This window comes from Phalacrocorax carbo, chromosome 5 (genome assembly GCF_963921805.1).
Source record: "Phalacrocorax carbo chromosome 5, bPhaCar2.1, whole genome shotgun sequence".
In the NCBI taxonomy this organism is placed as follows: Eukaryota; Metazoa; Chordata; class Aves; order Suliformes; family Phalacrocoracidae; genus Phalacrocorax; species Phalacrocorax carbo.
This window is the reverse complement of record NC_087517.1, coordinates 33,010,478-33,033,697: the sequence shown is the minus strand read 5'-3', so window position 1 is coordinate 33,033,697 and position 23,220 is coordinate 33,010,478. Positions and strand designations below refer to the sequence as shown.

Genomic DNA, 23,220 nt, shown 5'->3' with positions numbered 1-23,220 from the left:
AACAGCCCATCCATCAAATCCAGATCTCTCCAATTTAGAGAGAAGGATGTTGTGTGGGACCATGTCAAAGGCCTTACAGAACTCCAAACAGATGACATCCATAGCTTTTCCCTTGTCCACTGATGTAGTCACTCCATCACAGAAGGCCAGGAGGTTGGTCAGGCAGGACTTGTCCTTGGTGAAGCCATGCTGGCTGTCTCAAATCACCTCCCTGTCCTGGCAATGAAGAACGGTCAAGCTGCTAATGGTGTGCTGCGTGCCATTACTGCAAGGACTAAATATGACAAACCCCTAATGCCATGACCTGATATATTCTGCCTCTTAGCAGAGATATTTCTAAACATAAGAAATCTACAACATGTAGAGTTCTTTCAAAGATTTGGAAAATAATGGCAGATTGAAGCATGAGAGACACCTTAACTTCGATAATCAGGCACATATTTACTGGGGAAGTTAGTCCTTCCATTTGTCTCTCCCTCTTGCTCCCTTGCTATTACAGTGGCATCACATGCAGTGCTACACAAATTATATCAGCACCACGGCAGAAGAAGGAGGCTAACAGGAGCTAAGTTCGCCTCCACGGCTGGCACAGGCTGGGCAGTGTCACTGTCTGCAGGGCATGGTGAGAATCCTGACAGCACAGCTCTTCCCACACCCAGTCTGGTGCTGCACCAGAGAGGCAGTAACACTGTGGTTGTACCTGAACTGCACAGCCACCTGCTGTTCGCCTGAGCTGTGATTTAGTGATCTGAGGAATAAAAATGAAAGAAAGAAAGGAAGGGGTGGGGGGGGAGGAGCAGCTGCCTATAGCTGCATCAGCGCTGCTTCGCCCCCTATAAGCTAAAAGACAAAGCCTTGCTGAGCAAACATGGTCACATATCTGAGGAGCTTTCTAGTTTAAAAAGTGGAATCAGAAATTCAGTTAAGTGTTTCAGTGCAAGTTTTGGCCTCTCACTAGAAGCACAAGTGTCACTGGTGACATATTTATCTGCCATACTATGTGCTATAGCAACATATGTTCATAAACATTCCTTTTTACAGTTCTCAGCTGCTGCGTAATTGCTTGTTTCTTGTTCATTGTATGGCAGCAGAACTGTTCATTAGTAAAGCTAACCAGAACCAAGGAACATACACCCTGCACTCTTCATATGTTGTTTGTGAAGTGCAGTTGATTGTAAAGTGCAAAGTCAGTTGCAGCTGATTTTAAGTCAAAACTACTAGTTCTTGAAGCATTAGCTTATGTTACTCACATGAACAAAGAATGTTGTTCAAAAGCCTCATCTCCATACATTATGGAGCAACACAACCAGCTAAACGACACAAACATCACTGAAGTAAAACTGCCTGTATTGGCATCAACAGTGATAAAATATATGTACAAGAAAGATGAGGCAATGAATTCTTCTAAGATACATTTTAATCTGCTTTACTATACCACTGTCTTTGGCACCAGGAAAGTGCCAAATTGATCTTTATTTTCTTGATCTTCATCTTTAGATCAATCATTTTTTCCCGTAATGAACTCCTGAAGTTGAATTTAGTTTTATCCTAGTAAAGCTTTTTTTTTTTGTTAAAGAAATGTGCTGCATAACACATAGGATAACTTGGCAAGATTCAATAATGAGTTCTAGAAATAATAAGTTTTAATAATTATTTATAGTATAGGGTGTACAACACCTCTTGAAATACATGTATTGCTGTTATATCAATTAATGAGAAGAAAAATTTCTGCCAAGATCTACAGTTAGCAGCACTGCAGTGTACAGTGAAGTAATAGAGTGGGAGTATTTTAAATCCTTTTATTTATTTATTTATGAAGGAAGATTCATGGCTGTGAGGCTAAACAGGTGGTAGAGCAGCTCACAGCTCTTCTGGGACTGATTGCCATTTTGATGCTTGGTATATCAGAATTTCTGGCAAGCTCAGACACAACATCCTAGCATTAGAACATCAATTTCTTTAGGGGATCATATACTTTAGATGGTAAGATAGCTCCTTTTCATCAAAAAGAAAAAAAAAAAAAAAGGAAAATTTTTCTTTAAAAAAGTACACAGCAGGGTGGCTTAGCTTCCTGTAAGTCCTGGTCACCTAAGGGAGTATCATAACGCTCCAATTTGAAGCCTGGCTACCAATACTCATTATGGAGTTCAACTAAAGACTTTTTCTTTCAGTTACATAGAGACTCTCAATATTTCAAAACTTGCTAGTGGATTTCCCAGCACAAAAAAAAAACTTCAGCTGAGAAATCCTGATGCAACTGGACAGGAGGTTGGGAGTTCCTAGAGACAAATCAAACCTTTGTACTAACAAACATCAGCAAGCACTACTAGCTTATTACTTTCTCCTTTGTGTGCATTTACCATTAATCTTCACTGAGCTGAAATTTTAAACTTCTTGGGAAGGGACCTCATCTTGCAATGCGTACATACTATACAACATTGGACAAGACAATTTCTTCCTCCCTTAAACTAAAGCATGCTGTCTAAGAACATCCCTAGAATAAAAATGTACATGTTGAGAGGACCTAGGAGTGCTGGAGGACAACAAGCTGACCATGAGCCAGCAATGTGCCCTTGTGGCCAAGAAGGCCAACAATACCCTGGGGTGCATTAAAAGGAGTGTGGCCAGCAGGTTGAGGGAGGGTATCCTCCCCCTCTACTCTGCCCTAGTGAGGCCACGTTTGGAGTACTGTGTTCAGTTTTGGGCCCCCCAGTTTAAGAAGGACAGGGAACTGCTTGAGCAAGTCCAGCAGAGAGCTACCAAGATGATCAGGGGGCTGGAGCACCTCCTTTATGAGGAAAGGCTGAGAGACTTGGGTTTATTCAGCCTGGACGAGAGAAGACTGAGGGGGGATTTCATCAATACCTATAAGTATCGAAAAAGTTGAGTGTCAGGATGATGGGACTAGGCCCAATTCAATAGTGCCCAATGACAGGACAAGGGGCAATGGGCACAAGTTGGAACACAGGAGGTTCCACCTAAATATGAGAAAAAACTTCTTTGCTGTGAGGGTGCCAGAGCAGTGGCACAGGCTGCCCAGGGAGGTTGGGGAGCCTCCTTCCCTGGAGACATTCAAAACCCACCTGGATGCGTTCCTGTGCCCCCTGCTCTAGGTGTGCCTGCTCAAGCAGGGGGGTTGGACAAGATGATCTCCAGAGGTCCCTTCCAACCCCTCCCATTCTGTGATTCTGTGATCTAAGCTCAGCTCCATTTTTATAATGTCCAGCAAATGCACTGGAAAATGCTGCCCCTTAGAGCAATATAATCAATTCCTTTGGCTTATCAAAGGGATTGATGAAATGGCTATCAAATGCCAAACTGTTGACTTGCCTTGACACAAAGGCATGCGTGCCTTTGGATATACATTGGATAAATAGGTACTCACATTCCATAAAATAGGGGCCAGGTTCAATTCGCCATACAATTTGTCCTTTTTGTGTGCCAGTCACTCCCCGATTCTTGGAATCCCAGAAGTTGGCTGGAGAGTTCTCATCTGCAAGAGGGAAGAAAACAAATTGTGAAGTAGGATTTGTAATAGTAGTTTTCTTGGTTTTCTCTTTCAAGAAGCCCAGACACAAAAAAATTACTAGTGTTTAAAAAAAAAAAGAAATCAAACTTACTGGCAAAAGATAAATGGCTTCTCTTTTATGGTTGATAGGTCAATTTATGCAGAGTGAGCAGACCTATATACAGCCAAAGTAAATATATAGTTTCCTGTAAGAAGTGACCTGCCGAGGTAAAATATTAAATTCCAAAACTTCACTAACTCAAAGAGGCTATTGGGCGTGTATAGCTGATCGCAACTTCATCACACACAGAGTTACCACACCATTTTATACAGCAGTCCTGCTCTGTGATGTGGAAATCCAGCATTCATTCCCTAGCTAGGAAGTATGGAATTGCAGCTAGAGCTATCAAGACTCACTTCAGTTTTTAATATATCCTATGTTTTCAAAACTAGAGAGAATATTTTTATACACACACCAAAAAAATATGACAATTTCAATTTCCTGACAGGTGCAGTGTTATTGCATATAACTGAAGTCGAGTCAGAGGCTCAAAGCGCAGAACTGTCACTTAGTAAGCCAGAGATACAAACAAGAGATTCAGCAAAATACATTCAGAAGAGGAGACCTGAGAAGCAAACAGTAAGTATCTGCAGATGAGCTTAGCAAGATCAGTGTTCCCCCCCTCCTGCCCCAAGGTTTTTATCCTAACAGTAATGGACACAGGTCTTGGGGTTTGTTTTTTATTTACCAGCTGTGTTCAGGCACCCAGAACACTGTACAAATCGAAGAAAACCAGAGTGAGAAGCTGTTTGAAAGGGCACAAACGTTAGTTACGATGACCCAGAAGAAGCTGACATAAATCCAACTTAACTTCTTTTGTACAGGAAGTTCTTTGGAAGTATGCATCATAATGTTTTACAAGGGCATTTAGGCAGCTGATTCTTAATTAGACAATTATACCTGTGACCTCAAATACAACATCCTAATTCCTTCCGGTGGTACTTGGTATTACTTAGTCTTAAATTAAAAAAAAAAAAAAAAAAGCTATTTTATTACATACATTTGAGTGCATTCTGCAATCTTAAAAGGACGCCACTAAGAACTTAGTCTACTGTGGCTTTGTTCATGAAGCTCCTATTCATTGAAGCACATTTTATTTGGTACAAGCTACTGCAGAAGTATGATTACAGAATTCTCACCTACATTTTAGAAATCCATATGCTATTTATGAAAGCATAATAAACAATACAGCTTTGTTACTTCTATCTTAAAAATATAAACTTACACTAAAGCTTCTCTTTCTCCTTTTCATTCTGACTGCTTATCTCTGTGTATGCATGATAACTTCACTGAAACATGATTAGTGCAGTCTGTACATTCACATCCCACCAAACTGACATGCAAAACATTACCAGGCCCATGCTGGACTTCTGTGATTGCTCAAGAGTAAGTTATGCACCCTGTCCACAACCTGGAAGAGCTCTGGAGAGTCAAGAGGCGGCCATAGCAAGCTACTAACATTTTTATGCCTCCAGGCATGGGCAACTTTGAGAATTTTTAGAAAGCTGTGATCTGAACACCTCAACATCATGACAAGTCCAGAATAGTTTCATAATTACCTCAATGACAAAGGAAAGGGAGAGGAGAGTTCTCCTTATGCCTGTGATCCTCAAGCATATAATACCCTCAGCCTTAATTTTTCGTGTGGAATCAATGCGATAGTACATAAACTGCATACATCATAAAGTCAGGCATACAGGCAATAAAAGCTTAAAACATGCATAATTATACTTCATTACAGCAAAATCTTTCACAGTAAACAAAGCTGTATCTCATCCATGTATTTTTTTTTCAAAGACATATAAAGAGGAACTCTGAATGTACATCCTGTAAATCATCCCATGGGCCTCTGAAAAAATCCCTGTATGTGGCTTGCAATGACACTCTAACCAAAACAATACATGGTTGACTTATTTAGGTTTTATTTCTTTAATGTGCCTTCCTAACCCAAGGAATCCACTATTCTCTTCCACAGACAGAGCTCTGGGAAGGCATGACATACAGCTTAACTTCCAGCAAATCTACATGAATGCCTGCTTTGGTTGACCATATAAACTTGGTTATCTAAACCATCACTACCAAAAGCAAGCAGATTCTTTAAAAACTCCACAGTTATCTGAAATACAAATAGTTTTAAATTATTCAGTGTTTTCTTTACGTCTAGGTAAATGAAGATGTACTGTATGACAAAAAACACCTCCCCTAACATACTCTAGCTCTTCTGAATTTCATCAGTTGGAGAAGAGTCTGTTCATAATTCTAAGCAGAAGGACAGGTATTTGGTACAAAAAAACATAAACACAAATTTTTTTATTCATATGTTATTCAACAAATCAAGGAAATCTGAAGCAATGACCTATGCCTTGAACACTGAGATTTCCAACATTAAGGCACAAGCAACTGTTCTTTGCTTTTTAAAACCTGTAACTAAGTAAAGTCAACGGTAATTTTTAACAGGACATTAGTGAGCTTCAGAAAAGGTCCTGCATGAACTGAGTCTCGAATTCTGAGCTGATAGTTACAAGAAAGCAGAACTTTTTCTTACACCTTAATTAATAAAACCCAACCTTTATGAAAGTGCCTGGATTTTCAGCCCTTTCACGAAGGAATAGTCTCCTTTGTAGCAATGAAGACTAAATCATTGATACTCTGCCCACAGGCATGCTGCCATTGCAACAGAAGGTGGTGGAGACAGAGGGATGAAAAATGCTGACAGACCATTGCCTGTCAGCAATCAACTTAAATTACAGAATTTATTTTGGACAGCCTTGATTTTCTTCAGAAACAGCTGATTTTTTTTTTTCTACTTTTATAATGTTATTCACATAGGGGTGAAAAAATAACATTACTAATGCATATGGAAAATAACTTCAAACATCAGTTCATGGATTTTAAAAAATAGAAACTGAACAGCAAAAAAAAAAAATCAAATAGCACCAAAACATTCAAGTACACAATATTGCCAAAATTTACTTAACAATCCTGCAATAACAGTTAAACAGTGAGTCTCTGTAATATTCAATTGTGCAAAAAAAGTGTTTGAGAGCACAAAAAGCAGTCTCAGAATTACCACTACCTCATCTCTCTTCTTCCCCAAAACATATACATGTATGTACGTGTGTATACACACACACACCATATATATATTCCATATGGAACCTCAATTCTAAGAAGTTCTAGTCCCCTTTTAGCTGATAATTGTTGCTGTTTGTGAAACTGGCAGCTGTTCCAGAATCTGGGCCAAAGAGTAGATATAAATATCCTTTCCCAACACATAAAATATGCAACAAAATACTGTCTTACTGCATTGGTATCTTGTCCAGTGAGTCTACACTTCTGAAAGAAATAAAACAATGCAAGATGCACAGTAATTTTCTATCTTTAATAATTCTTAGACACAAAATATTACAGAAAGTAACTTATTTCTCAGAGCTACAACCCCTGCACAAAACAGTGTATGTGAGATATGTTCTACAATAAAAACTGCGTAGTAATAAATATATCACTGTTTGGAACGTCACACTGACTAGTGCTCCTTGAAATTACTGTAAAGCAAACGTGTTCTGAGTAAAAATGTTTATTTAACTGCTAAGCAATCAGCCAAACCTGGTATTAAAAACTGAACTAATATTTTTTCCACTTTCAGGCTTCACTGTCATTACAACACCCTTTAATGTAAGTTAGATACCAGCAGCATCTGTAATACCCACAGTTTGTGCTCTCCATGTCAGCACTGCTAGCTCTCTACCTGTGTCCGCAGCTCTGCCCCGATGTGACAGTGAATGGGATGCAGCTCCCTCTGGTATGTGTCAGTTCGGTATGGCTATCTTATGTGAAAAGCCATGCAGAAGTACTGGATAAATGCATGAAGAGTGCAATAAAAGAAGAAGATATCATTTTTACAGAGTTAGTTTTCACAACAAAATTATGCCGATGAAAGAGCAAGAGCCCTGTGAAGCTCTAGCATGCCCGTGCCTTTTCTGTACCAGGAGTCCAGAACTGGACGCAGCACTCAGATATGTCTCACCAGTGCTGAGTAGAGGGGAAGGAGACAGCAGTGAGAGCCCTGCTAAGCCAGTATCTGACATCAGGGGTCAGGAGGCTTCTGTGGAGCTCATGCTTTGTTCTTCGGGTATTATCGCTTTCACTATTTCTGTCCTAGGAAAAAGTATAAGCAACCTGAAATCCACCACCTTACAGCGTGATCTTGCATAGATTCAATCAATCAATAAGAGTTTTTTCTAAAACAGTTAAAAAGCAAGAACAGCTACCAGTTAATACCTGAAACAAGCCTAATAGTCCCAGTGCACAGACTGGACACATGCAAACCAATGCTCATCATCTGTTCCCAGTTTCTGTGGTCAGCAGTGTTAGGTTACGTGATAAAAAGCTTGCCTCCGTGAACACAAAGGATTTTTATTCTTCAAATACAAAAGCATTATAGAAGTCACAAACTCCTCGTGTGGAAACGTCACAGATTACTTACTGAATAAGAAAAAATTTAAAAGTTCCCTATAGATTCTCAGAATGGTTTGGGTTGGAAGGGACCTTAAAGACCATCTAGTTCCAACCCCCCTGCCATGGGCAGGGACACTTTCCACTACACCAGGTTGCTTAAAGCCCCAGCCAACCTGGCAATCTAAGCAACTGCTAACCTATAGCGATCTAAGAGCTTCACCCTTTTGCATACTGGTCTCTTTTCTGTAACATAAAGATGCTTATATACAGAGCTCAGAGAGAAGATAATGCTTAACAGATTCCGGATGTCACTGAATGGTTTTAATTATACACAATTTTACAATTTTCATCTTTTGCTGCCATATATGGGTATTCTAATTCACAGCTCTGAAAAAATCTGTGCAGCTTAGCTAAGAAAAGATCAATCATGTTGGTAACACCATTGTATCCCTGCATAATTTTGTTATCCTCATTTGGGATTTACATCCCAATCTCTGCTTTTTCATCCCTTTCTGGAAGATGTTTCATGCAAAATCTTTTGAATTGCTTCTATTGTTTATTTTTAATTTAAAATTTTAAATTAAGTTCAGACTGTCAAACTGCTGACTTACTTAGCATTTTAGGTTAATTTTCATAAATTCTTGGGCACTGAAAATTATGGGGGCAATGCATCCAATTATTAATAGGGGTGTTTTTACTCAGCCTAGGGAAGCTTAGAAAGCACCTATTATTTCCCTTGTCAGGTGTTCTCTTACAGTATGTACCAGAGGAGCTAGAAGGCTGGTAGATAGCAAGGCTACATATAGTTTTGTCTCTAGGTGAGATTCATCAATCATTGGTTTCTCTCACAGGCGTACTATTAAGAATGATCATCCTCTATTGTACTCTGTCATTTCACTCAGTTTTTAAAACTCACAGGTTTGTAGTTAATCTGCATCGGGGGATATTTCTGAACTTAATTTTGAGCCAACCATCAGGAGATCTGTAGGACAGCATTTCTAATGTAAAACATAAATCTGATTTACATGCATTTTACTGCCTGCTTTCCAAAACCACAGTCCAAGTGCCAGTAAGCACATTCCACTTTTTGGCGTGAGTACAGGCTTCCAAGCAGTAAAACAGACTGTCATCAAAATGTAAGATTATTAAGAACATTCCAAAGAGTACTTACTGTGGGTTTTGAGCAACTGACTGGGAAAGTTTGTAACACTAAATGTTGTACAATATTTTCACTTTGGTAACCTCTAATAATTTTATTTCTAGAAACACTTTTTAAAAAAAAGAAAATCCATAGGTAATCATTAAAGAAGTAGCACATTTACTGAACTAATGAACGAAATCAATATTTCCTTTATATTTAAAATATGTTTAAAAGCTACTGAAAACTGGATCAGGACACATTTAAAGGAGAAGACAAATTTTATCACCTGAGGCCTCATTCCTTTTCTGGAAAGCCAGTAAGTAAATCAACAATTTCAAGGCAAAGCTTCCATTGCAAGCAATCATTATAATAAATGACATTATGTCAACCCATTTAAAATACACTACATATTGGTTACTACTGTACAAACAAGTATTAACCCACTACATACAGCTTACATTCTGTGATTTTCAGAATTCCCCATCTCAGTCTGTGAACAGTTCACAAGCTTTCTGGTGGAACCAAAACATTTCTTGTGGGAAGACAGCACTAGCATATGCAATACATTGCTGAAATTAAAGATCAACAGTTAGTTGCACTTTCTAGCCTTACCTGGCCATTCCAAAGGATGGCTGTGGATCCTAAACTGCATTCCTCCATCAGAGCCCAATTACAAACTGAAGAATAAAAAAATAATGTTTTACAGGATGGATCCTGAAAATAGCATCCCTGTTCCCAATCGCAAGCAGTATTTTCTACAGATGTTGCGTTCTGGACCCAGAAGCATATAGCTTCAAGTTTGGAGGCTTTAGCTCTGTGTTAGCACTGTTGCATAATCTCAGCTCCAAAAGGCACGTCTGTCCTCTCCCTTCCTCTTGTCATTTGAAGGAACAGGTTTTAGAAAGATGTTCTTAAACTCCCCGGCAGTTTCTAGCAGTTACACACAATCGTCTGTCTCTTCTCCTTTAATCAAGGGTTTATCTAGGTTCAGACAGCCTGTGTTAAAACATATAAAGTATTTCATCCTTCAAGCTCAGCTATTTGCAGCCACTCCCCTCCAAAGGGTACAGGATGCTGAAGCCCCATCCTCCCTCCACTTCCTTCCTCGCCTTGTCCAAGGGAGGATTCCAAGGCACGGCCACGGCCCCGCAACGTGGGGCGGTCTGATGTAAACAGGAGGATCATTAAATCCTAGAAATGACAGCAAGGCAACCACAGCAACGAGCACAGCGGAGTCTCACTGGAAGCGCTGGCTTTTGTTTACTCAGTATTTCGCTCTCCCACATGACTTCCCCACAAATCCACTTATTTTAGGAGGATAAGCAGGTGGCAGAGAGCTGCTATTACTACCTCTCCTCTTTCAGGTTGGTAAATGCCACCTCAGTGCAGGGGCTCGGACAAGGCGCTGTTTTGCCAGAGTATCTGACTGCTCAAAAGCCTCTTGAGAGATGCTGGCAGCCGACTTACAACTCCTTCAACTTAAGAAAAGGACCCAAACCATGCCAAAATTGCCCCAGTACCGCAAGAACAAAAAGGGTACCTAAAGGTATCTTTGCAATCTGGTCCATGGTCTGCAGATCGAGTCCTTTGCACCACAAGTTTCATGAAACTGTACCCTTGTAGAGCACTAGGTTCAAGCTCTCAAAGTCAATCTTTGTTTTCCTAGTAATAGATAACAAAAAACAGGGGGGGAACCCTCTTTCAGGACTATTTATTCATACTCAGCTTGAAGACTTTCCAAAAAATGCTTCCAGTCAAAGAAATTAAGATAGACTTTTTGCTAATGAAAAACTGAAAGCTACTGATTACTTTATGTTTGCACAAGCACCTCTAGCAACTGTATTTTCAAAGGACAGGAGGGGGAAAAAACATCAGAATTGGACTACTCCAAGAGAAATACAAAACACTGCTGCGTACTAAATGGCTGGAAACTGTTCTCCCTTGAATGCCGACAGAGCAACCCCCCAAAAAGTTGAGACGAACTAAATTCTGGGACAGTCCTAAAAGCTACCTACGCAGCTACTAGATCCTACTACATGCTATCAGAAATGTCTTTAATCTTCGTATCACTTTGGAAGACTTGGACAGTTATGGAGATATATGACACAAATCTTCAGCTCAGAAAAGCAGGGGCAGAAAAATAAGGCAGAGAAAGGTACAACAGCTGCAATAGGTACAATAGCCTCACACAGGAGAGAAGCCACTGTTTGGGCTCTACCTGAAGGTTATGGTGCACTGCTGGAGGTTGCAGAGGGACAATCTGAACTCCAGCCTAGACACAAATACTGGCCTTCTGGTGACACAGTCCTGCTATATTAGCAGTGAAGGATCATCATCATCTATATTCAGGTATTTAATATCATGGCCCAGGATCAAAAAAAAGCAGGGAGGTATTTGTTCCTTACTGCACAGCAGCAATTCATCACCTTGCACAACCAAAATTAAGGTTCACATACCTCCACTTGCTGCCCCTGCACTGCGGGCAAGAGGAGGAAAGACTCCACTCGCATTCCCTCAGGTGCCCTCCACAACCCCCTGCGTACCACATATATCATGTTGCCGACGTTTAGTGCACTCTATTACTTTAAACAGCAAAAGCAAGTACTCATTTTTGTACCTGTGACTGACAGGATGATCAGGAATAAGCTGTATTTCTCTAACACTTCAGCTGCAGAAGCAGGGCAAAGGTAGAAGCTGTACCATACACCCCATCCAAACACTAAACAAGGAAACCTTTTTGCTATTGAAGCTTAAATTAATGGAGTGGCAAAATCCTTGCTCTCATTTTCATACACAGCCTTTATTCTGACACTGACCATAAGATGGACTATTTAATTCTTTTTCAAGAATTATACTACTATATTTTTTTCCTTCTGTATGTACACTAACTTCAAGGTGGGGATCAGAGCATCTCCATGTGCCCTCACACAACGTAGTATTTCAAGGCACAGCAGCAGCTCAAAGGATTAGTTAACTAGAATGCAGGATGCAAAGATATTGCAAAAAATACAAGTAATTTTTTCAGACATATGACACAATACAATGGCAGGAATAAAGTGGAATTCCACTTCTCCGTATTCAAAGTAAAGACATCATTGAAATTCAAAGCATTCAAAGACAAAAATAAATCCTTTCACCCATCTCACTGGCAAAAATTCAAAAGCATAGCAACAGGAAGGAAATGACCTCAAGCTTAACCTCTTTCCTGAAAATCTTATTAATCCTCCTCCATAAAGCAATGTGCATTTTGTTCCTATCTACCCTTCAGGTTTCACATACGTGCCAGCCCCACGGCACAAGAGCTCACCAGCCGGGCTCACCTGGAAGCCACGTCCTACACAGCAAACATACACAATGCTTGGGTATTTCTGCAACACACCACAAAAGACCGGATGCTGTGAGAATGGCAAGTTTTTATTAGACAAAAAATTAAGCTGACAGTACCACACACCCTTAGTCATAAAGACCATTAGATACTTGATCATATTGCGGAAACATCTTTGCACTATAGCTTTGCAAAACGCTAGTAAATCACCTACCATTTAGTTCACTGAGGCCCAGCTGGCTGTATGCGGCAGCAAGTATAGCATGGGCAATGCTTCCACCTTCTCCTGAAGAAAGCATCATGCAGCTTAGGAAAGACCTGCACCACCTCTCACGTCAACTCACAACCATCTCAGCTGCTGATGGTTTGGGGAAAGTGACATCTGCAGAAGATGGAGTCAGCCTGTTCCTCATGGGAAAAGCCAAAAGCAGGGGCCACCAGGCAGGGAACAGTTTGGAAATTGGCTACTGACTGTGGGCTACATTTATAATCTAACTAACAGACTAACACAGTGGCTATCATATTATAAAGATTAGAGAATAGGAGGATAGCAAAGATGCAAGCAATATACTGAGGAAAAGGGGACTCTGCCTCTCTCCTGTAGCATAACCCTTGACACTTTCAGAAATACTTTGGATTTTTTTTTTTTGGTTAGTTGGTTGTTTTTTTTAAGCACTTCACTGTGTCTCACAGGGCAACCATAACTCCTTCTCAATTATGCTCCTCTCTGTGATATGCAGTTCCCCACCATATCCCAAAACACATCCTAACACTCGCACAACCTTGTAGCCTAAAGGTGATTATCTCCTGCTTTTAAAGGTAGCAAGTCCAAAAAAAAACCCAAAACAACAAAAAAAAACAACCCTCTGTGTTCAAGGCCTGTTTTTCTGAGACAGGGCTGTTGAGCAGATATAGAAACACAAGCCTTTTTTCCTAATTAACTGTACAAGGTCTTTTTGGGGGTAAATAGCGTCAGAGCTAAATTTAAGTAACAACAAAAAACTGTATCTGAGCTTTTCTGTGTCATATTTAATCTGCCATACTAACTTCATTGTCAAATGTTTTTCATCATTTTCCTTCTTGACTGCAACCATTATATGGTGTCAGATAAGCACATGTTTGCTGCCAGTGTATGAGCTGCTGAGCTTGCTTGAGCCACACACAGAAGAGGACTGCAGCTCCCCAAGAATAAAAGGCACACACTTTTATCTGCAACCACATTCCCATCTCAAGTCTTTGCCAGAAAAACGAGAAAATATAACAAAGTATTCCTGCTTTGAAAGACATGATACCAGCAAAGCTGTGCTTTTGTCAACATAGCCTATCCTGCCCCCGGATAGATTCTGTTGGTAAATAAACATTACCAACAAAAGCACAATTTTGCTACTGCAGCTGCACTTACAGAGACAGCTTTCTCTGGTGTGGCTGTCTTGGTACAGATTGTATGTAATCTCACAGCCAGCGAAAAAAGTGAGGAGTCATTTATTTCATGGCCTTCATGCTGGGTTTTTTTATGGACCAGAGGCATCTGGTCATCTATGCCGGCAGCCAGTGCCAAAAGGTACCAGAGAAACTAGGGGGTTTGCTTTGTGGTTGGGGTTTTTTTGGGTTTTTTTTGTGTGTGTGTCTGTGTGGTTTTGGGGTTTTTTTGGCTTGTTTGGGGTTTTTTTGGTTGGTTGGCTGGGATTTGGTTTTTTCCCCCCGATCAAATATTTCCAAAGTAGAAACAGTGCTAATCACTTCAGGAAATGCCAGATGGTTATGGCAGACCTGTTGAGTCTACCATTAGGGTCAACAAGCCCGTTCCTCTCCCTTCTTCATAGCCCTGAAACGCGCTTGGAACAATTCCTCCTCTGCAGCAAGATCATTATTATAATTCAGTCTGCTGCTGCTCTTGGACAATGGTAAATATTTTAATGTTCTGAGAACTGGAATATTCAGGCCAGCTAAAGTTTGGAAAGCACTGAGTGGCCTGTAATACATGGGAAATCAGACTGAATGATGTAATGATACCTTCTGGGTTTAGTTTCAGTAAAATTTATGCTCATTTGAGAACCATTACTAGCTCATAAGCTAACCTTAAGTATGCTTTATTCCACATGTAACTCTCCAGTAACTGACCTACCCTTCAAAAGAGGTTTTTCTTGTGGAACTGTCAGCAAACACAATTGCCATAACCAAGAGGCCTTAAAATAGAGCCAAGATGACTGTGTGCTATTTTTACCTTTTTTTGTTTGTTTGCAAATCTAAAAATAAAACACCATTTTGAATCATTATGAAATGTACATCTGCCCTTTAAACATTATACGCGTCACTGAAATGCAAGGGTAAGTAGCACAACAGGCTAGAAGAGATCTTTAAAACATACACAAGCTATTTAAAAACTGTATTTTGAAACAAGTTACATGTGTCTCTTGTTCTGTTTATATTTACTAAATTTTAAAATCAGATACCAGCAAACAAGTACTTGGTAATTTCTGAAACATTAGGCTTGAGTATTCACCATTTTTTCAGATTACATGTTGCAAGATGCCTCATGTTAGCTGCCCATGAAGCAGAGTAAATTTATTATCAGCATATTTGCTATTACTGAAATGTAAGCTTGCACGGAACTTTTTCTAGTTTTCTTCTTTCCTTTTCATTCATCCTTCTCCTCCTTTTTCCTCCAACCGCTGATGCAGCAGAATAAACTACCCCACTTTGTAAGGGATTTACAGTAGCACCGGTACTACATTATTACCGGAAACCCTATCAGTGGTAAGGTGAGTACACTAAAAAGTATCTAAGGCAAGTATCAAGCCTGTTATCACCTGTATAATAAACTACCAAACTTCCCGCCCTAATTAACAGGAGCCATTCCTGCCCTGATTAGCAGCAGCCATCCAATTTCCCATGCCCTACAACTTAATAATGATAAGTAAGTACTTTAAAATTTTACATAAATTTTGCAAATGCTTTTTGGCAAGTATTGTGCTTATTTCCTTTTTTCATTCTCCAGTCCTAAAACTGAGATGATGATATATTGTAAGAAACTGTAATTTGTTAATAAAGTTTTCAGGTTAATAAATTTATCAAGTCCAAAACCTCAACTGAGAGATGACCCTCAGAACTGCTGGGAAACCCAAACTAGTTATTGAGCACAGTAATCAGCAATTATTTTAAAAAGCCCCATTCTAACTTACTCAAGTGACACAAATTGCTCAATTTCTGCAATTATCTTCTACAAAAACTGACCTGAATTCACTGGTGTATTATCCACTTGATGTACTTTTTTTCCCATTCATATTCTAACAGACATATAACTGGCAGAAATATTTACATTTTAGCAAGTGTTCAAAAATATTTATAACAGCACAGAGGATGAGCTCAATCACTTCAGATCAAGAACTGTATGTGCAGTATCTTTGACTGACAAGACCTTTCAGGCCCTGTGGAGATACAGACAAACACTAACCAGCTGTAAGCAGCTACACCTGAAAAGTAACTTCGCAATCTTCACTCATCAAAATAAAGGAACCCATCAGCACAAAAGCTGTGTCACTCACCAAGAGCTCGCACTTCTAATCCCCAATTCATATCATAACTTTCAATGAAAAAGCTGCAGGCACAAACATATTTGTTAGGTACATGTAATAATTCTGAAAAGATCTTTATTTGTATATATGCAAATTGAAAGCAAACAAAAAGGCTAAGTTCAGTAAATATATTTCTTTTCTAGAACTGAACAAATAATAAGCAACTCATAAGAAAGTACAAGAGATAAAAGGTATGTATTTCTTCTTAAGTCCCCATATGGGCATAAAGTATTCTAATGAGTTGAAATCTCATTTGTGGAGAGCTCTCAGGCTTGTAAGAGGAAGGAGGCACTCCCTTGCCAGATGGTATGTTCTGCTGATGGCCACAGAGAACAGGTGTAACCACAAAAACAACTTCAGTGTTTTAACTGCCCACATATGCATACCCTCCACCAGTGATGGCAAGGGGCTTTTTGTGCAGGTGAAAGTTCCAGACAGAATCACTGAAGGTTTTCCATAAGATTTTTATTAAAAAAAAATAATAATTAATTCATCATTGGCAAGGATGTAGAACTCAGAGCACAAAACATTCTGAGCCACAGAGCCAGCATTATCCACAAAGCTGACCCAGCCTTTGCACAGGATGATCCATCAGCTGCTTTTACGTCCAACTAGTTGGGTGGTTTTGTCTTGCTTTTAACAGTAAAGTCCCACCTTCATGTTTCCCAAAGCTCCAATTTCTTTCCTGGAATGTATCAGCAAGGGGCAAAGCCAGTGCCAGGTGGACTCTGCAGAGGTCCTGTGGAGGTTCATTTAACTGCTCCATCACTCCTGCATTTTTAGCCCCTGTTTTATGTGGTGTTTGTTTAGCCTGTTTGGGTTTGGGTTTTTTGGTTGTTTTTTTTGTGTGGTTTTGGTTTTGTTTTTGTTTTTTTGGGGGGGAGGGGCGGAGGGTGGAGGCAGAATGGGGGAAGTAAGTTTTATTTATGCTAGGGACAAAGAGCTAAAACACGAAGCCCTACATGCAGTATACCCACAGAACAGATAAAATGCCTAGAAAAAAGGAGTTTTCCTACATACAGCAGCTGAAATCTAGGGATCCAGGAGGTTAGTTTGCATTTTGCCTTCTCAGATGGTTGATGGTTTGAACCCTGGAACTATTGCAATGGCACAAGTATCTCTAGCAATGTGGTATCCTTCAACACTGGGTGGAGAAAACTGATTCATCACTGAAAGGAGATGAAAGACTGCCTCTGGATTTCTCAGCTTTGCTTTTGATTGCACTTGATTATTGCTTGCAGTTTCTGACATTGTCTGATCAATATTATTCTTAATCTGTTCCAGACTTTTGACAATCACAATATAAGATGACATTTCATTCTCAGTGTTTAAGTCCATTCCCATGTCTAGTACCAAAACATTTCTAAAAATATAGTTTTTTTCCTTGCCAGTTCCAAGTGATTTCTCACGGCCTTCTAGAAATCCTTCTAGTTTCTAAAAGTTGTCAATAAATATGTCTCTGCAGCACAAATCTCTTAAGGATCTTGTGGGATTTAATATTCCCTTAGCAGCTGTTATTTTTTAAGTTTACCTTCAATATTATGAACAGTTTAAGCAGGAATGCAAACTAGTCTATTGTTGTCATCTGACAGTAAGAGGTTTCTTAGGGAATTTATTAGAAAGTCAGAGAGCTTGCTGGTTTGGAATATAAAAAAATACTTCAACAATACACTTCTGTCACATTTCAACTTTTCAGTAATCTGAACCAAATGTTAAACCCATGAACAAAAAAGAGGAAACAGCCCAAGAATACAGGCTCTAACGCAGGGTAGAAACAGGCATCAGTGCTTCCCTCTCGTACCTCTATTAAAGAGTTAGCCCATTAACTATGATATTGTGGATATCTCTCCTTTCCTTTCTACAAACCACATAGCCTCTGGCTTAAGTAAACAGTAACGTCCTATTTTATTTATATGTGTGTAAGTTTGCTAAGGCATCCAACTGGCTGATAAATAAGTGTGGAAAACCTACAGCTAGAGAAAAATAATAGGTCAGCCTAAAGAGAGCACATCCTTGCAAGCAGAGTGCTAAGGAAGGCTACTAAAGGAATACGCTGAATCACTCTATCCTTCACTACCTTTGTCACCATTACCACATATTTTCCTGGCTAGTTACACTTCCCATGTGCCCCCCAGTGCCTCATGATGGCAAGATCTAATGGCAGATTCCTCATCTTGGAGATTTTCCATTGCTTAAAAGCTCTTCAAGGCTCTTTACAGTCTCTTCACCTGAATGAATTTATTCCAAAAACTTTGTCCTGAACTGGCATAGATGTAGACCTACACATTATAATATTTTAAAAAATACTAATGAGGCCATTGCTGTTATTTGACTTCAAATGTGCTGAGATGCTTTACCATTGCAAGAAGTATTTTGTACGCTCAGCCCTGACCAGATTCCTCCTTTTACCTACCTCCTGCTTCTGATGTAAGGATTCGGATTCTCTTTAGATTTGATATGGCTACTAATAATTAGCAGAATAAATACATTGTATAGGATAATCTGAGTTCATTATGAAGCTCAACAAAGCTATAAGAAATGAAAAATCATCTCTAAGCACATACTACTAATGTTGCACCTGAAATAAAACATTCTAAATGTTCTCAAGACACGTATTATTCCCTTCTTGGTGGATGACAAGAGCCAGCACTACTCAGTATGGTAGGGTATACCCAAGAAGGAGGCAAGCAATATACAAAAACAACACAAAAGAAACCTATGGCTTTAAAAGTATATAAAAACACTTTCTTAAACAAAAAAAAACCTTTTCAGATTGGTTATATTACACATAACGATGCACAATTTCATCCAATGAGCTCTGATCCTGAAAACTTTGTTAATATAATTTATGAACTGAATCCCTGGGGCATGATTTTCAGCAGAGCTGTTGTTACTGCATTTTTGTACAATTTTATATTCTGTGTCATTGGTTACCTGCGAACACAGACTATCCCATTTTGGGATCTGGCACTAGCATGCTGACAGTGCAAATTTAACAGCACAATTAAGAAAACACTGTAGACACCAGGAGAAGGGATTTTTGGATGAGCATATGACTGAAGTCTGACCTAGTTTACTTCTCAGAAGCACATAATGGTTTTTTCAGCCATTTCCACCAAACAATGTAGTGTGGTTATACATTGTATTAATATTCAAGAAGACACGGGATAACCCCAAAATAATCCAGGAATGCAGCACATTCTAAATTTGCACATACACTTTCAAAGATGCTATTTTTGCAAGGTATACAAGCACAGGAAATCTAATTTGTTCACTTCTGTGACGGTGCCTGCATACTTGTACCGTCCCTGACCTGATTCAGGTTCTCTTGGACTGCAGCTTGGGGCTTGCTTACTTGACAGAAATTCGCAGGTTTTTCTCAGTTCTGCTCAGGAGACCAAACCCTTTTTGTCACAACATGCCTCGCAGTTTGTCATGGTGGCTGCTGCCATCTACTTTTGCACATTTTCACTACCACACTCTGGATACCATCCCCTGTTCCTCAACCTGGAGCTGCAAGCAGGTATATATGCTGACCTGCAAGTCAATCCTGCATCCAGTACTGTGTTTCTACAAGTACTATTTTCCTACTACAAAGACGATGGAGATTCCCTTTTTACAAGGAGTCTCATGGAGAGGACAAGGGGGAATGGACACAAGTTGCTCTTGGGGAGATGCCGATTGGATGTGAGAGGGAAATTTTTTGCAGTGAGAACAGTCAATCATTGGAATAATCTCCCCAGGGAAGTGGTTGACTCTGCCACATTGGACACCTTCAAGAGTCGTCTGGACAGGGTGCTGGGCCATCTTGTCTAGGCAGTGCTCTTCCTAGAAAGGTTGGACTAGATGATCCCTGAGGTCCCTTCCTACCTGTGCTTCTTTGTGATTCTTTCCAGCATTCCCGCCAAATACATTACAATCAATAATTTCTTCAGATTCTTCAAGAGGTACACTTCTACTAATGCAGTACTTTATTTTTTTTATTAAACCATGACTATTCTGCCCTTTTGCTTCCTAAGAGGAACGCAGCACCCGTTCCCTCCCCCTGTGATCGCAAAGCCCCAACCTTGCCACCTCCACAAGAACTGGGAAGGATTAAATAAAAAATTAACTACAAAAATGAAGCAGTCAGGAAAGCACAGAAAGTTAGAAATATTTATAAGGACTTGGACAGAAACTGTAACAGCTATAGCATGATACTCTTTTGTAAATATCCCAAAAATGGAGGGGAAAAAAAGACATCGCTATCCTAAATCCTCAATACTGTGAACAAGGACTGCTTTACAACTGCTCATAATAATAGTTGCTTTTTGGGGTTTTTGGTTGGTTGGTTCCCCTGCCCCCTTCCCATTTCACCCTCTTCTGAATAACTAAGAAATACCTGTGCTTCCCCTTCAGAAACGATTTCGGAGCATTGAACACCAGGACAAAACTGCTGTGGAATTTGCAGCTGCAACTCCTAATACATACTGCTAATTCACTCCTAGAGATCATAATAAAAAGATGATTAAATCAAAGTACCAAACTACCACGGCCAACACATGGTCCAGCAAGAGAAATGTAGCAAGTCCATTGTTCATGGCTGCAAGTCATGGACAAACACTGACGACAACTAGAAAACCAGAGGCAGAGACCTGCACCATCTTCCAACTCCCTCCCTTTGCAGGGTGGGGTGCAGAGAAGGAAACTTCTAGGTAAAGCATCGCAGTTGGATTTTTATTTCATATCTGCATTTACCTGTCTCTCATTTTTTTGAGACACTTCACATACCAACAGGGTCAATTCCTGTGCGGTTACTCTGTGCTTTCTTCTCTCTGTTGTGATCTGCATGCGTTCAGATTTTTATGGAGTGCCTAAAAAGCCGACAGCGTATGTCATCTGTTTGGAGATGTGGTATTTATTGCTTGCATCAAGGACCTTCTGTGTAATACACTAAAGCATGGCAAGCTGGCTAATTACTGCTGCATCCAGGTTCAAAGTTCAGATCCAGATCCAGATGTCAAACTACTTAAAAATTCAGGATCATCTGGTTTTACTTTTAGATTGGCTCATCAGAGAGAAAATCCCAAATCATGACGTTTGATGCTGGCTTCCTCATTTCTGTCCCCGAGTTGCTGCATAATTCTTGAGAAGCAAAGAAAATCCCAAAGCCTTGCCTACCTAATGCATAAGACATGTTACTAAAATGGTGTCCTCTTACCTATTTTTAAACTAACTATGTAGGATTCCAGTCAGTTGCCAGTGCAGTGACTCAGCAAAGCCCCATGCAGAGCAGCTCCCTGCTGGGACTCTTGCAGCCCCAAAGCGAGCGAGGCCAGGTCTTGGGCCTTTCATCAGAACAAATGCACCGGCTTTAGGTGACTGCAGGACACACAGGATGCCATCTGAAAGGCCTCCTGAAAGTCAGAATGCAAATTGTTTGAGAGTGATGAAGTAAGGAGAGAAGCACATTGCCTATGCAGCCTTCAGATTTCAGAATGCTGTTTTAAGAAAGCTTAGTAGTCCTCAACTCAGCATCCTTACATTACTCCTCTTAATTTACACTCAAGTTCAGCGATGTTCTTAATTTTGCATTAGAGATTCTGCCTGTCGCTTCCCCATCCCCACCTCTCTTGCACTGATACCTGGGAGTCTGGAAACGTGCCCAACATTTCTAACAGCAAAGCTCAGGTGCTCTTTCAAGATATTTCTCCCAAATCCTTTTGGAACATGGATAGATTTTCAGAGAATATCTGTAAACTAGTATCCACAGAACTATCAAGGGCGTCTATGATTTCAAACACAGTATCCTCTATTCAGTAAGCAACTTATTTCAGGAGATTGACTCATTTCCTTAAAGCTTTTTCAGCTATCTGTTGTGACTGAAAAAAAATCAGAAAATTTAGAAGTACTCAAGGAAATGAGCCAACACATCCTGGAAGAAATTCATCCAATACACACACACAATAAGATAAATAAGTCTTCGGTTTCTAAAGAAATGAGCAGGAGGAAGTTCTAAAAGAACGTGAAATATTTTCTGTGAAATACAATGTTTGTTTCCCATCATCATAACTCTCCTTATGTCTGCTTTAAAAGCAACGTACTCTGGCTAATCAGGAAGGTAAAGTGGCTTTTGTTGGATTTTCTTCCCTGCAGAGACAAAAAAACCTTCCCTTAAATAGTGTTCTGAATCCCCCAATATTTAAATTAAAATATTATTGCCATTATGCCCCATAAGAACTTTATTTCAGACCTCTGGTGCTTACCCCCAGGGACATAGGGTCCATGGTCAAACTATACATCCTGAGATGAAGCCTTGTCAGTGAGATGCATAATGCACCTCAGAATCACTTCATCACAGAGCTCTGGGGATGCTGGCTACCTGGAGGTCATCACCCAGGGACAAGAAAACAAGCAGTCCCTACCTTCAAGGATCTCCAGCAATGTAATCAAGCGCACTGTCTTGGAAAAGCTCAACTCTTTGAAAACAAAAGCAAAAAACCAGAAACCTTTTTACAACCTTTCCAAGAACCACTCATACAGAGTTTCATGTTTCTGAATATCTGAAATCATGACAGGAACAAATGCAAAATCGATTTGCCAAACAATAAAGATTTCATGAAATACTAGTTATTACAATTTGGTTTTGCCCTTCTCTGGATTCTCACATATTTGTTAAGCACAAAGAGCATGACTCAAACAGAATCACAGAATGGTTTGGGTTGGAAGGGACCTTTAGAGGTCATCTAGTCCAACCCCCAATACTCAAGTATTTGGAGTATTCTCAGTCATTAAGTGAAAAAAAAAAAGGCAATTTTTCATTAAAACTTTCCTATGCCATTGTCCATTAGACATGAATAGCAGCATGACAGTACTGAACAGATGCCTTTGGCTACATGTTTACCAAGTGACAATACATACATGTGCTAAGCTGGCAAAGGTGCTCAGCCTCTTCTTGCACTTGGGAAGCTCATTCCAGATACACATACAGCTTTGGGAAATGTAGCATGGTCCAGAAGTGGTATTGAATCTCCCAGAACACGTTAGCATCAGCAGCAAGTTCTGAGAGGCAATCTCTTCAACGTCACCCCACTCTTGGACAAACGATCAACTGGGGCGCTCACAATGGAGGGACTCTGCACCCTGAGTTTGCCACACAAAGTCACTCTTCAG

General features: G+C 39.9%; 1 protein-coding gene across 4 annotated transcripts in view; it reads right to left on the bottom strand.

Annotated features, from left to right (window-relative positions):
* Window positions 1-23,220, bottom strand: part of HECW2 (HECT, C2 and WW domain containing E3 ubiquitin protein ligase 2) — a 178,252-nt gene that overhangs the window by 84,959 nt on the left and 70,073 nt on the right. For 3 of the 4 annotated variants that reach the window (XM_064451970.1, XM_064451969.1, XM_064451971.1), the window contains one exon: window positions 3,386-3,493. In XM_064451970.1, coding sequence (XP_064308040.1) covers window positions 3,386-3,493 — 108 coding nt within the window. Of the gene's footprint in view, window positions 1-3,385; window positions 3,494-9,780; window positions 9,912-23,220 lie in introns of those variants that run through there. The other variant, XM_064451972.1, reaches the window with a different exon arrangement.